The sequence below is a fragment of the Nothoprocta perdicaria genome, unplaced genomic scaffold (assembly GCF_003342845.1).
Source record: "Nothoprocta perdicaria isolate Ctin4 unplaced genomic scaffold, notPer1 scaffold_13, whole genome shotgun sequence".
NCBI classification, from domain to species: Eukaryota; Metazoa; Chordata; class Aves; order Tinamiformes; family Tinamidae; genus Nothoprocta; species Nothoprocta perdicaria.
Genome location: NW_020454427.1, coordinates 2996470 through 3010478, shown reverse-complemented (window position 1 = coordinate 3010478; position 14009 = coordinate 2996470). Strand labels below are relative to the sequence as shown.

Genomic DNA, 14009 nt, shown 5'->3' with positions numbered 1-14009 from the left:
CTYGCAGGTTTCTTTCTCATGGTGACACATTATTTTCTTATGCATATGAGTCTCGTTTTGTTTATTTCCAAAGTACCAAGGAAATGTTTACATGCTGCATCTGTGCAGGGAAATTGTACGTAATAGGCACTAGCTATAGCTCCCTAGAGAGCTGAGGAAAGCCCTATGGTAATTCTGAGAGTAATATTCTTAGCTGAGCTTAAAAATAAAGGGAAACACTGAACTGAGAAGTGTCAGAGGTTAGGAAATATGTCAAATTTAGCCTAAGCTCTTATTTTCTCTGGAGTCAGTGGTAGCAAATTTGCCAAAAGTACAGCTGAGTTCTATAAGCAAAATTTTCAGGAAGCTTCCTTCCTCCAAGYTGCATTCATATTTATATTGTGGATAAACCATCCCTAGGTAGCATTAGTCTGTTTAAAAAGAAATGATGCTATTACAAAATCATCAGCTCAACTCACAGCCTTGTGGAAGGTAGGATGAAACTTTCTAAGTGTTAATATCATCCAGCTTCACTTTTCTTTCTTTTCTGCTTTGGGCCTTTTTATTTATAAAACTTACAATTTCTGAAAGCAATGTTGATTTTTTAATTTTGATTTTTTAATTTTATTATGTGTCATTATGTGACAGGTTGCTCAAAACCCTCTTTTCTTAGGTAGGTCTAATCACGCTGCTTTTTAAACAATCACGGCTGTTAATTTGTTTGGAGCTTTATTAGAGAAAAACAGGTCAGAAGTACCTTGGAGATTACCCCCTTTTCAAGCAGCTTACGTTACTCTCTGTGATCATGATTATTTGATGTATTGCTTTTCTTTGAAAAGAAATTACAATTTTGTGCTATGCTCAGGACTTCATAAATATACAAAATGTTCTGTTTCAATTTCCACGTAATGAATGGGAAATGTTGGTGGAAGAATTAGTTAAAAATCACCTCACCTTTTTTACATTGTTCCTATATATGTGTTTATAGGCTGGCACTGTATCAGTCTGTAAGTCTGGCATTACCAAGCTGAAGAGTCCTAGCCTTGTCAAACTTGCTTCGTACTGAACTTACTACAGTTCTCAGCATTTTTAGCTGTGGGTGATTAGCACTCCAGTATTCCACTTTGGGTTGTACCAGGGGTTGTAGAAGTACTAAGCATGCTAGTACCGGTACTAGAATTTCTTTCCTAGTGAGTTATAACATCCAGTTTGTTTTTGTTGTTGTTGTTTTAACTTCTCTGGGCAATGAGCCTGTACCCTTGTAGAACCRTCATGGTGATTCCAGTATCTCTTTCCTCCTTGACAGTAGCTATTTTACTGCCTATTGATGTATAGGTACAACATGGGCTATTTTTCTCCACAACCATTATTTTTCACTTGATCTTTCCCCCCAAGACTGTAAACAATGTTCCTTTCTACCTTAATTAATTCCTCCTGAATTAAGAATGAGGAAACAGTCAGTTTTTGCCCATGCGGTCTAGCTGTGAATAAAAGGCTTCAAGAGATTCTCTATGCCCAGTAGAGCCAAATTTAGTTCTAGTTTCACTAGGCATCCACTAATTTGGAAAGAGCTGTGCTAGTACAGCTCTTGCTGAATTTAGTCACTGTTGCGAGGAATTATTGTGAATAAAATAAGAAAAGAATATCCTGAAAAATATATAGGGCCTATCACAACTTAAGTAGCTTGGGTTTTATTTGTTGTTTCCTATTTATAGGGAAATATATCTGCATTATTTGTAGTGTAGTAGTATATGAAGAGAATACCTTGAAGAAGTGCAGTGTCTGAGTAGGGATTAATGTTCAGTGTTTGAGACTTGCCTCCACTAATTTAGTGTTCTAAACTATAAACAGGTAAGAATAATATCCATATTTGCAATTTGTTCATTGCATAGAAGGGCAGTAAGTGTTTATGTTCCCACTTGAAGTTGAGAGACACTGGTGTGCTTGCTCCCAGTGATCTAGATCAAGCATTCTGCACTAATAAAGCTCAAAATATTTTGACGAAGGAAATGCAGCACGGATAAAAACTCTTAGTGCTTAAGTTGAGACGTAGGTGGAATGATTTCTCATCATTTTTCTTAAGTCAAAGTCACAGGAAAAAAAAGGTATGGCTAGACCTTTTCACAGGCTGTGTGTGTGTGTGCACAGAAAGGCGGTGGAGTCGGTGACCTGCTACCTGACCTGGACTCTTCTGAAGATGGAAATGATGCTGGTTTCACATACTCAGCTGTTTGATTTCCTTTCCACTAGCCATAATTAACATTATTCAAGCAACATTAGGAAGAACATAAATATTTCAGAGTAGCTAATTACAGTATCCAAAACATCCTCCAAGCTGTTCTTTTAATGAGGATGTGCTTTGTTCCTGCAGTAGTGTAACATTAATTTCATCGAGCAATTAAATGAAACAAAAACAGATACAATACAGAAAAAGGTATTTGCWCCTGCTTACAAAGATGCTCTATTACTTGCTTTTCTGTGAATTGTGTAAACTCAATAGTCATAAGCTATCAAAACATATAAACAGCAGTCCAAGTTTGGAGAACTTTATCAAAATTCACATATTTCATTAGGAATTTTCTGTGAGTATAAACTTGAGTTTGGGTTTAATGCAAATGTGCATTTTATTAATAGTTACATTYTTCTAGGATATGCTTAGGAGAATTACACATTTTATTTTATGCTGTGTTGGAAGTACTGGAAAACTCCAGTCCTCTAGGAGTCAGATAATGTAACTCAGGGCACAAATAGATTTGCATGTTTAATGATAACTGCTTTTGCTCATTAACAGGAATCAAATGAAAACAAAATTTGAGTTTCAGATGAAAGACTAGGGAACAACACAAGTGAGAGCATAGGGAGCAGTGGGTTTTTGTTTGTTTGTTTGGTTTGGKTTTTTTTTTTTCTGGTAAATGAAGGACCAGAAATTTTCTAACTGGAAATTTTTGGCACCATCATCCTCAAAACTCCCTTTAGTATGTTTTATGCAAGTGGGTTCAGCAAAAATTTTCAGAATGCAATGTTAAAGAAAATATTTTACAAATTTTCACTTTTTTTTGTTTGGGGGGAGTTTTTTCAACAACAAAAAATTTATTTCATGAAGTATCATTTTTCTATTCTTAAAATACTCTGTGTACCACTCAGGTGAGGAAGGTTTACAGGTATTTAGCTCAGAACTTTACCAATTATTGTAATATATTTGATTTCACTATACAGTAAATATTTAACAAAAAGCTGCAAGTTAATAAATATATAACAAATTAAATGCTTCTTTAGGCCAGCGCTCAGGACAGAGACTCATGCATTTGAATGATGAATGACGATCAGGGAGATATTCTTTGGGGCTGATGACTTCTAATTTAGGATAATGTCCTTTGAATAAATGTCTTCCGTTTTTATTAACAGAAACCAGAACCAAATGCAGTTCCTTGATTTGGATTGGCTTAAAGCAACGCTTTTAATTAGGTAGATATAAACATAGTAGTAGATACAAAATACAGGCTTGTTTCTGTGCTACTCTGAGAAGTTGCCAGTTGTCCGTTGACAAACGGATTAATTCCTTTCCCTGTGTTATTAATGGGAGAGTGGCTGCTGACTCTGGCAGGGAAGAGAGATGCTGCTGCTAGTGGGGAGCCCCGCTGCGCCTCGGGGTGCTGCTCCTCGCTGCTCCGAGCGGCCTCAGCTGCTGACACTGCTTTCGGATGTCCCATCCTGGAGCTGTCCTGGCTCGCTGTGATCGGGCAGGACACAGAAAATAACATCTAGGAGCAGCTGCGACCTGTGGAAAATGCCTCGCGGAGCGACTGTTCAGGATTTGAATCCGCAGGTGTCTCCGCGTTGCTGTGTGCTGTTCCACGGTGTGTCACTCCGTGCGCGCGTTACTTGTTTCTGCTCCGTAAGTCACTGAGAGTGCGTTATGAAGCGGGTCCTTACTGGGACAAGGTGTCCTTGGTTCCCTGGAGCTTGCAGCGGCCTCCCCACTGGGGATGGAGCGCGGCAGCGAGGCGAGCGCCAGGGCAGGCCTGGCTTCGGGCAGCAGCCCCGGCGCRCGGGGGCCCCTCAGCAAATGCCTTGTTTTAACTCCTGCCTCTTCTGCCCTCCAGGCTGGGAGGGAGCAGGGCCTGGGAAGTCACCGTCCTCACCCCTCCTCACTACTGTGCTCGAGCGAGCGCAGCAAGGGAGCAGCAGCACCCCGCGCGCTCCCTGTCAGGAGGCTGCTAGCACGGCTGGGCATGTTACACGTGTACTTTTAAAGCGGGATCTTTTCTCTCCAAGAGGGAGCTCAGCAGAAGGGCATCCCCTCGCCTTGCTGCCGAGCAGGGGCACTGCCACCCYGACTTCCATGGGCAGCTGCCGCCAGAGGTGGCAGCGGGGCTGAGTCACCAGCGCCCCGCGCAGCAGCCGCAGGGTCGGGCCCTGCCGTGGGCGCTGGCGAAGGAGGCAGGGGCGGGTGGCAGGCTGACGTGTCCTTYGTGAGTCAAGCGGCTGCTCATCCACGTGCCGGGGAGATTTAAAAAGTTTGGGAGGGCAGGGAGGCATGGCCAGAGTGAAGGCTGCCACGGAGGCTGAGCCGGAGGCACCGCGGGCATGGGGATCTTCTGCCACCAGCAGCCGCTGGCCACCGCTGCGCGACGCATCCCCAGGAGAGCCGGGGACAGCAGCGCGGCGCCGGCATTCCCGCTGCTCCTGCTGCTCGTCCTGCTGGCCTCCTGGCCGGCCGCCTGCCGAGGTGAGGGGAGCCCTGGGGCAGGGAGCCCCCCGGCTTTGGCTCTGCGGCGCAGGGCGCCCGGCAGAGCGAGTCTTGGTAAGGGGGTTGTTACGGGCAGGGTGTGYGGGGCGTCCCTGTGTGTTCCTGCACGGTTACTCTGCCCTGGGAAACTGCAGTCAGCAGTCTGAGCATCCTTGCGTTAGGGAGCTGGCTGGCACTTGGGSTTTGTTTAAGTGGGAAAGGATAGAAATGGAATGTTTGCTTTAGGAAGAGAGCTTGGTTTAGTGTGAAATGTGACATGCTGCACGTGTAAGTTACAGTGCCTGCCACAGGCAATGCTTGTGAAGGAAGCACAGATAATGAGCATTTTGACAAAATATACTTTGATTTCTAAGCACAGATAATGGGCATTTTGACAAAATATACTTTGATTTCTGTTATCTCACTTCATATATTTCAAAAACTTAGCATTTATGAAGAATCATGGCAGAATAATTCCATGTGCAGTGAGCATGTCTGTTTTTCTGTATTGCATGTGAGTTATTTTCATCAGGAATTTTTGKTTTGTTCTTTTTATCTTTTTTAAAATGTGAAGAAGCAAAGAAATCTAAATGCAACCTACCAAATAACCTATTAAAAGTTGTGAAAGAGGGGAGAGAAGGAAAAGGAGAGAAGGGGAGGGCAGTAGCCACACAGTGTTTTATCATCGTTCTTACAGAAAAGATTTGCAGGAGCCCACTGAGGGAGAACATAGGGAGAAGAGGAGGAGATTGAAGAAGTGAGCTCCAGGGTGAAAAATTACTGAAAATGTCTGTCTGTCATTCTGCTGACTTGGAGGAGCTTGAGGGTTTAACAGGTGGCAGACTTGACRGAGAAGAGAGCAGATGTGCAATGGACGGTGTATGGTCTGTGAGATGATTTTCTCTTCTATGTTCCTTTTATATAGAATAGGCTTTCCTCAGTTGCACTCTTTTTTTTTTTTTTCCTATGGCTTTTTTGTGTATTTTGCAGTGTCAGTTTATTGTTTCCCAGCGCTTGTCGGTGCGTGGGTAGGTGAATGAGGGAGGTCCGAGTCGCGGCAGGACACGGATAAGGATAAGGATAACCTTATCACCTCCTCCCTTCAAAGGTTTAYGCTGCTCCTCGACAAAAAAAAAAGAGCTGTAACACCTGGGGTTCCTTGGCTGCTGGTGTCTGCTTTACTGGCTGTTGGATTTCAGGCTATTGGATTTCTTCTGCTCACCCAGGAGGGTCCTGGCAATGAGGCAATGGCAGCAGCAGCGCTCAGGGACAGAGAAGCCAAGAGTTCGGAGGCAGAGTGTTTACCTGAAGTGTTGCCCAGCTCCACGCTTGGAATATATCCTTAAACCAGACACCAGACCTGGGGCAATGCTCCAATGGGAATATAGTAATTAAGAGTAGGAAACACAGTAAAAGAATTGTAACATTTTTAATTTGTTTGCAGTTTTTCCTTGAACTAAAACCAATTGCCAAAAAAAAAAGCTTTTTTTTTTTTTTTTTTCAGTAGGAAGCATTTGCCATGTGGAACTTCCAGAGATTTCAAAAATTTCCCTACATAAGATGAAATTGAGATCCTTTTCTAATTTTTTTTTTTTTTGGTGGCAAAAAGTGTGCATCCAAGATAATCATTCATCTTGAAACTGGGGTACCAGTATAGGGTTTTAAATACAGTTTTACATCTGAAAATGACTACTTTTGTTATTAGTGGCACTTGTAAAACAAATGGGATGATGGACATCCATATCTTGCTCACCTAGTCACTATGCTCTAAATCTGGCTCCATCCCTTGTCATTCTGAATCATTTGGCAACAGAAGTTACTGCGGGTGGTTGTAGGTGGTGTGGGGGGCTGTGAGGCCTCCAGTGAGCCGGGGTCTCCAAAAGCAAGGCCGGGCACAGGACTCTCCTCCAGGAATGGGCGTCCTGCTCCACATGCGGACAACGTGCAACGTGGGGACTCTCTCACAAATCACTCACGCTGAGCTCTGTTAGTTACAGAGATTCTGGTAGCACGTTGTCRCTATAAATGCAACAGATAAATACATGCTGGATAAAATACCAGCAGTGTGGAAAGCTGGATATACCGGGAGCTGATCTGGGAGGGACCCAGATGCAGTCAAGTCCAGGTCTGCATCCCAGCCGGGAAGATGGGCTGAAGAACTGCCCCCAGGCAAAATTGGCTACCAAGGGCACCTGGCAGAGCTACCTCAAAGTGGCTTTTAATGACTCCTGCTACTAGATCACATCCAACTGCCTCCTACAAATTATTGTTTTCCACATTCCAGCAAAAGGCAGGGCCTTATTTCCAGTTTTCCACTTTATGAAATAACACATTTAATCTTCTAAGATACCAAAAGTTTCCGTAGGACAAACACCGAATAGAAGAAGCAGAACCGGTCACAAAGCTTGAAGACTTGATAGCTGTAGATGGGGGAATGTGTTTTCCTGAGCAGATCTCGGGTCAAAGGGCTGCTGCACRCATTTTCTTTCATGCTTCTTATTGCCAAGAATGGACTAAAGCTCGGCTGACCCTTGGTGAAAAGGGAGTCAGATCTACCCTGCTTATTGCCAAGAGATGTGGGTGTCTGTATCTGCGGTCACCTTGTGAAAGAACTTGCTGCTGGGGTGACCAAGAGCAGAGCAGACCAAGGCAGAAACTACCAGACAGCTCTAACAATGTGTAGGTTGGAAGATGCCCTCAGAGCCTCGACCTCTCTGTGTTGTCAGCAACAGGAGTACTCCAGACTTGCAGGATGCGGTGTTGTACTCAGAATTATTGTCTAATTCACTGAAATAGGAAACTTATAAAAATTACCTTTCTGTATGGTATTGATAAGCTCTTTCTCGTGCTTCCAGGYGCACCGATGCCATCGCAAGCACTACAGGCAGATGAGGATATGCAGCTGTGGAAGGAGGTAAGAATGGCAGGCAGGGCAGCTCGGCCAAGGTGGGTAAAAGCCCTTTGCTGTGGGACTGACGGCTGGCAGTAATTCTTGCACCGTGTTGTGAGCAGGCCAGGGACACACAATTAACCCACCCTGGTGCTGCATATTGTACTGCTGGGTGGGATATTCCCCTTTCCTCCGTGCCAGTCCTTGCTCTCACACCTCGCTCTCCTGCACTGCTCACACATGGAGCTCAAGTGCTGCTGCTTCTCTATCCCTACGTTTCCTATTCACCTCCTGTTCTGATGTCAGCGTCAGTAAAGAAGCAAAAATGAAGCGTGTAGATTTTCTGAGCAGTTGTTCCAGAAGGACGGTGAGGCTGCGTGATGAGGTGGCATCCAGGAARAGCCAAAGTCTTGGCTCAGTGGAGAGCTTGAAGGCTGTTGTCATTTAACTGTCAATCATCAGGCAGTCACTGTCTCTGGAGACATTATATACCACCCAAGACCTTTATAGTCTGCACAGGATAATAGTAATTGTTTCAATTCATGCAGTCTCTCTCCTGCTTCTTCAGTTCGGCACACAGGTGATTTAATCATATCCCAGCATCTTACTTTACTATGTAAGAGGTAATGTCCCGTTTCAGTTAGCTCCTCTAATGTTTTAATACTGACAGTTATTGTAGTTTCCATTCCCCTCTTTCAAACTTACGTACTGCTCCGGTGTGCTTTAACATGGGTTCTTCTGTGCCCTTTTGGACCAGATGGAGCAGCAGGACTTAACACTGAGAGAGGGCTGGCCCAAAACACGCTGCTCTCCTGCTGCTGTCATCTTGAAGGACTCCCTTGATGTTTAATTCTGTGGCTTCTGATAACATTAGAAATCAACCTAGACTCATCTAGACTCTTTCATCATGGAAAGGATGGGGTTCAGGAACACAGAGTAAATTTCCTGCTCTTGGTGCCTTCCTGGTACACACTTCCTTTATTGACAACTCCCTTTACTTCATCGCAGAGCTACTGACTCCAGCACTGACACACTCACACACTGGCTCCTGCACGAGCCCTGACRATATTTATCTCCCAGGGAAAAATGATCCCTTGGGAAGTAATGTCCTATTAGCTAGAAGAGTTTATGAAAATGAATCCATAAATGCTGGATTAAAAGATGCTGGTTTATACATTTCTGCATTTATCCTTTCATTTGCTTTCGTAAAACAGGATTCACTGCAACAGTCATTGGAGGGCCAAGACAAAGCTCCTTTTCTCAGTGGATAAAGAAATATGCATAAAATACTAAATTCCATGTGAAATTATGTAACATATTCTTACCCTGACCCTTTAGTAGTGACAGTGAAGTCATGATCCCAGAGAGAAGCGAATGTAAGATCAAGTGAAAAGGACAGGGGGAGGATGTGCTACCAACAAAACCTACTTGAAAGGAGAACCTTTCCCACCATCCMTGCTAATGCTTTCTGTTCAGTTCTCCCTTGAGAAATGAATCATTTCTTGTCTTGAAGTACTCTGTTATGCATTATTTGTTCATTGCTTTTTTTTTTTCATTTAATGTTTTCTTCACTATAGAGTGCTGTTTAGGGCTCTTTATCTGTAATAAAATTAAAAGACCCATTGTATTCCCCACTCTTCATTTGAAAAAAAATACATTTTTGCAGCAATCTGTGTACAATATAATGATCAGTAAAGGTTTTTGGCATCTGAGCTAACAGTATCACATATTCAATAGAAAAAAGATGGTGTACTCTAATGTGGGTTCCTATTGATACGTTTCCTAAATTATATAATGAAAAGTTAAGCCTTTTTTCATTATTATAAACTTTGCAGCTCCGGCTGAAGTACTAGTGATTCTTTTCCTTTCAAAAGACTTAGAGCTTTCAGCTGTGGTAAAATAACTTCCAAGTGGCTTTTTGTTTGTTTGTTTGTTTGTTTGTTTTCTATTTCCTCTTACTTCCTGGATAATAACTGCACTGAAAATACTTTAGTGTGGGATCCTTTCAGCCTGGAAAAGAGACAGTGGAAAGAGGCTGTGATTATGGTCATGAACGGTAAAGAGAGGGCGGTAGGGATCAATTACTCATTACTTCTTCCAAGCCAAGTCTGCAGCAGCACTCACGAAGCTCGAAAGCCTGACCAGCACCTCGCCGCGGTGGTTTGTGCAGTGCCTAGCAAAGCCTTGCTGTGCACTGCCGTGATCTTCGCCAAGGTTCAGAGAGACCCTGGCCAAATTCACTGAAGTCCACAGAGCTTTATTGTAAAGGAACCACCACTCAGAGCTGGTGGGCTCCAGACTGCTGGTAGCTGGAGAGAAGGGTTGTTGAAACCTTGCAGGCTGGTGGGCTGGTGACTCCACAGATGGTCTGGCATGTGCCAGATGTGCCGGCACTCACCTTAATTGCTCCAGAGGTGTGTGAATCATTCACCTGCAGCGATACTGCAATCTAGGCAGCAGAGCAGCATTTGAGGGCACCACGTTAGTACTGACATTTTCTTTGCAGTTTATATAACCCAAAGATTCTATAGAAGAGAGCTATGCCCATAGCCCATGCCTTGGAGGCGTGCAGTCTTCCTCTAAATTATGAGTCTGTCTGAGAGGGTTATAAGTAGGAGGGACATGGATGGTATTTCAGAATAATGGATACAGGTAAGTATGTTGAGATTGTTGAGATTAAGCAAGTGTAAARTTGTTCATTCAGTTAAAGGTGGTTGTTTCTCCTGAATTTCAGGAATGCAGCTAGATGAATTCCCTATGGTGGATAAATTTGTTATGCCTTTGATTGCACTGAACTGTTTTAGAAAATGTATGTGTTTTTTATATTTATGTTAAATATGACTTCTTAAAGAACTACTATGTGAATTTTTACAGATAGATGATGCATGCTCCACCTACTTGTCCACAGATTATCAGCCTCAGGTGAGTCACCTTAGATATAGGTTAATTCACTTTTGACATTACTTACTAAATGCAGTAGGGTGGAAGTGTGATGTCCGAGTTCAATGGGGKTTTTTTTGTTTGTTTTTTTGCACAGGCTTCCAGTGCCCTGGAAGAGCTTTGCTTTCTGGTCATGGGATTTCTCCAGAAACCACAGGTAAAGCACATGAAAAGCTACCTCATGCATCTGAAACATACTCACTCAGCGTGCCAGTGTCTACAGTGATTTCAGAAGACACAATATCCAAACTGTTTGAAGTAATAGTATTATTTCTGGTGCCAAAATACTGTATGTCCTAATCTAACATGTGTTGAAGACAGCTGTGAAATTCTAGTGTTTGAAGAGTAAGATTTCTTAAGATTTCAAGTGTTAATATTGCTGTAGGTGAGAAATTATGCAGCTGTCTATGAAGAAACAAATTTACTTAGGATAATCTGCTGCTGCCAAGATTTTTTTTTTTTTTTTTGTCTTTTTTTGGCTAGAACTGGAGCTTGAGTTCATAGTGAAACATAAAAACACAGATTCTTGGTATGACAAAACAACAAAACATTACATATACCTCTTTTGATGATGGGAAGGATAGAATGGCACAATCTTGGCAACATAAGTATATGGAGAAGCATCCAATTAAACCCATCAATTCTTCCAGTAATCTATGGCCTCTACAGGGGCTGATAAGAACATTCACATAGATAAGCAAAGGTATCTAAAACACTTGAAAATGTTCCAAGCCACTATTAAAAAGATTATAATGTAATTAAAACTGTCTATTTTTGCTTTTTTTTATCATTTTAATCAAATAAAAGCYTCTCTACCAATATTTTTCCCACAGGGTTTAGATGAAAAAGACAACACCAAAAGGGTAAGATTTCTGTGTATGTTTTGTGGTAAATTAAAATTGTCAAGAAAATCATAACCTCCTTGCCCGGTCTTGTAGTAAAATCCCACTTTTAATTTTTTTGAACAGTTCTTATTTCATTATTCTAAGACTCATGACTCAGGCAACTCAGACATCATGGTAAGTTGCGTAGCACCTCGTTGTGAGTACATGTGTGCTTGTACTTAAACACAAGATAATGTTCCTTTCTGTAACAGTCTCTCCTACTGAATAGCAAGGTCAAACCCAGGAAATTTATGTACACAGCATAGAATATGTTTTCATAACATGGCGAAGGACCAGCAACACTGCATGAACACTTTATGCAAATATAAAACTACTGAATATTTAAGGATTCACAACTACATCTTAAGKAGTTTTAATCTGTGAGAACAAGAGCACTTGCTTGTTTCTGGCATTTTGTAAGCATAACATATGCAGTGAACAACTCTCTTATASCAGGTGAGAATCTGGCCTCACATATTAATTTTTATTGAATTGCAATAATTATTGTATTAATAATTCATTTTAATCATAAATGTCTGTTAGGCAAAATAGTAAAAAGTCTAATTAAGATTTCAGATTTTATTATAGATGAGAAGTACCATGCTTTTTATGTAGCCTAAAATTTTTGCTATAAAAGTACTCTCAAAAGTCAGTAAATAATGGGATCCACTCTTGCTTTTAAAGTGCAAACATGTTTTTTATGTGCATCAGGTATTTTGTATGTGTGTCCTATGACACTGAGGAGGTWAAACRTATTCATGTCTTCTGTTTCTTAACAATCATTCTGAAGTGTTACTGTCTGTTACTGCTTCGTTTGCTACCTTTGTTCAGAAATACGCTGTGTATCTGCTGCAAAGCCACACTAACTGCTTTCTAGGCTGCTGGTGAATACAGGTGATGCTGTAGTCAGGATTTTCAGAATAGTTTAGGAGCTTCTAGTGATAGTCAGGGCCTTAGTGGAAGGAGCTCCTGCTAAAGAGCTGCCTGCCTCCCTCTTCCCCCCATGCCGAAGCCTTTCAACCCTGCCCACCCCATAGGACACTGCTCTGCCACTTGGGCTTAGCTCTGCAGGTGGGCCTTTCCTAGCCCTGGGTCTGGGCTTGGCTGGGCTGTAGCAATGTGGGTGACAACCTCCTCCTCCTCCATTTTCCCTTCTCCACTGGCTGCAGGGCAGAGCTGACCTCTTATATCACTCCTGTAAGTGATATTGCATGGCAGACCGTTACAAAATTCACTTGAGAATGAGTCTYTCCTGTAAACTACTTTCTAGCAAAAGATCTCTCTTCTTTTTTTTTTCCCCTGGTGTTTTAAAATATTTTAAAGTAAAATTATTCACTACAAAGGCAATTGAAGTTGCTAATTTTCATAGCAGATAAGTTAGTAGAAGCTGTGTGGGGACATGCTTTCTGCAGCCTCACAGAGGCTGATGAGAGTTGCAGTTACCCGGGCAGTGAGCCTGTGAACCGTGCTGAATTTTCAGCGCATAAAGGTGAGGATGCACAGCTCTTCCCTCCATCCCTGTGCGCGTCCCATTCTCAGCGTAGATGTAGATGTTGGCACCTTTACGTTGTCAGTTCAGAGTGTTCAAGAAATGAGTTCCCTCAGTTAACACCTTCAGCCTGGGAAGAGACATTATGTGCATCGTGAGGTCAGGATTTCATTGTTGCTCATGTGTCTGTGTTCGTGTCCTCTCAGTCGTCTGTCCTGCATCCCTTGCTGCAACTCGTTCCCCAGCTTAATGAGAGAAGACTGAAGAGATACAAAGTGGACGTATGTAACCTTAAACTCTGCATGCTTGCAATTGCACTCCTTGTGGGTCGTTAGCTCTTCTGAAAATGTCCTTTTAGAACATTTCTGCTCGTTGCACTTTTATTTTCAAGATTTAATATTGCACTAATGCACCTTAATTAGAAGTATCTGAAGTATCTTTTATTATTATTATTATTATTATTATTACTATTACTATTACTATTTTTATTTTTATTTTTATTTTTATTTAGCTCATATTTAGCAGGTTAAAAAGGAAAACAAAAATACAATATGCTTGATGTGAAAGAGTCAAAAACAGAGAACAAAGTAGATCCAATAGCTGATTCATAAAATGAAAAACATGTTCAAATTTAGCTTTACCATTATAATGCAGTTGAGTTATTTTTTCTAGGGAGTGCTCTTTTTTCACATTTGGAATTCAAACCATAATCAATTAATTAGAAWTATATTGTTTATGACTTAGAATATTAAGAATTTCCAAGCAATTTAAAGACAATATTATGATTTAAGGTGCAGGTAAGAAAGTTCTCTTTGCTACAATTTGTGCAATTTATCTTTCTTGTTACATTTTCTACAATTTATCTTTCTTAATTATGAGCTGTAGAAAGGAATCCTTTGAGAATATAATGATATATATTCTTTCTCTCACACCTTTTAAAACTCCTTTAGCTACATTATTACCTGATTTAGCACCAATAAAAACAAAACATGAGAAAAGGAGTATATCTTCTCACTTCAGGTAGCGTATACTGACATTAACTTTTGATATAAAGGCATATATCTCAGAGTAGAATACACACACACACACACACACACA

General features: G+C 41.6%; 1 protein-coding gene across 1 annotated transcript in view; it reads left to right on the top strand.

The window, feature by feature from the left end:
- Nucleotides 1-4566: 4566 nt before the first annotated feature.
- Nucleotides 4567-14009, top strand: part of NMU (neuromedin U) — a 16268-nt gene continuing 6825 nt past the window's right edge. The window contains exons 1-7 of the mRNA XM_026033636.1: nt 4567-4708; nt 7564-7622; nt 10473-10520; nt 10636-10695; nt 11372-11401; nt 11507-11557; nt 13118-13192. Of these exons, the coding sequence (XP_025889421.1) occupies nt 4567-4708; nt 7564-7622; nt 10473-10520; nt 10636-10695; nt 11372-11401; nt 11507-11557; nt 13118-13192 (465 nt within the window). The remainder of the gene's footprint in view (nt 4709-7563; nt 7623-10472; nt 10521-10635; nt 10696-11371; nt 11402-11506; nt 11558-13117; nt 13193-14009) is intronic.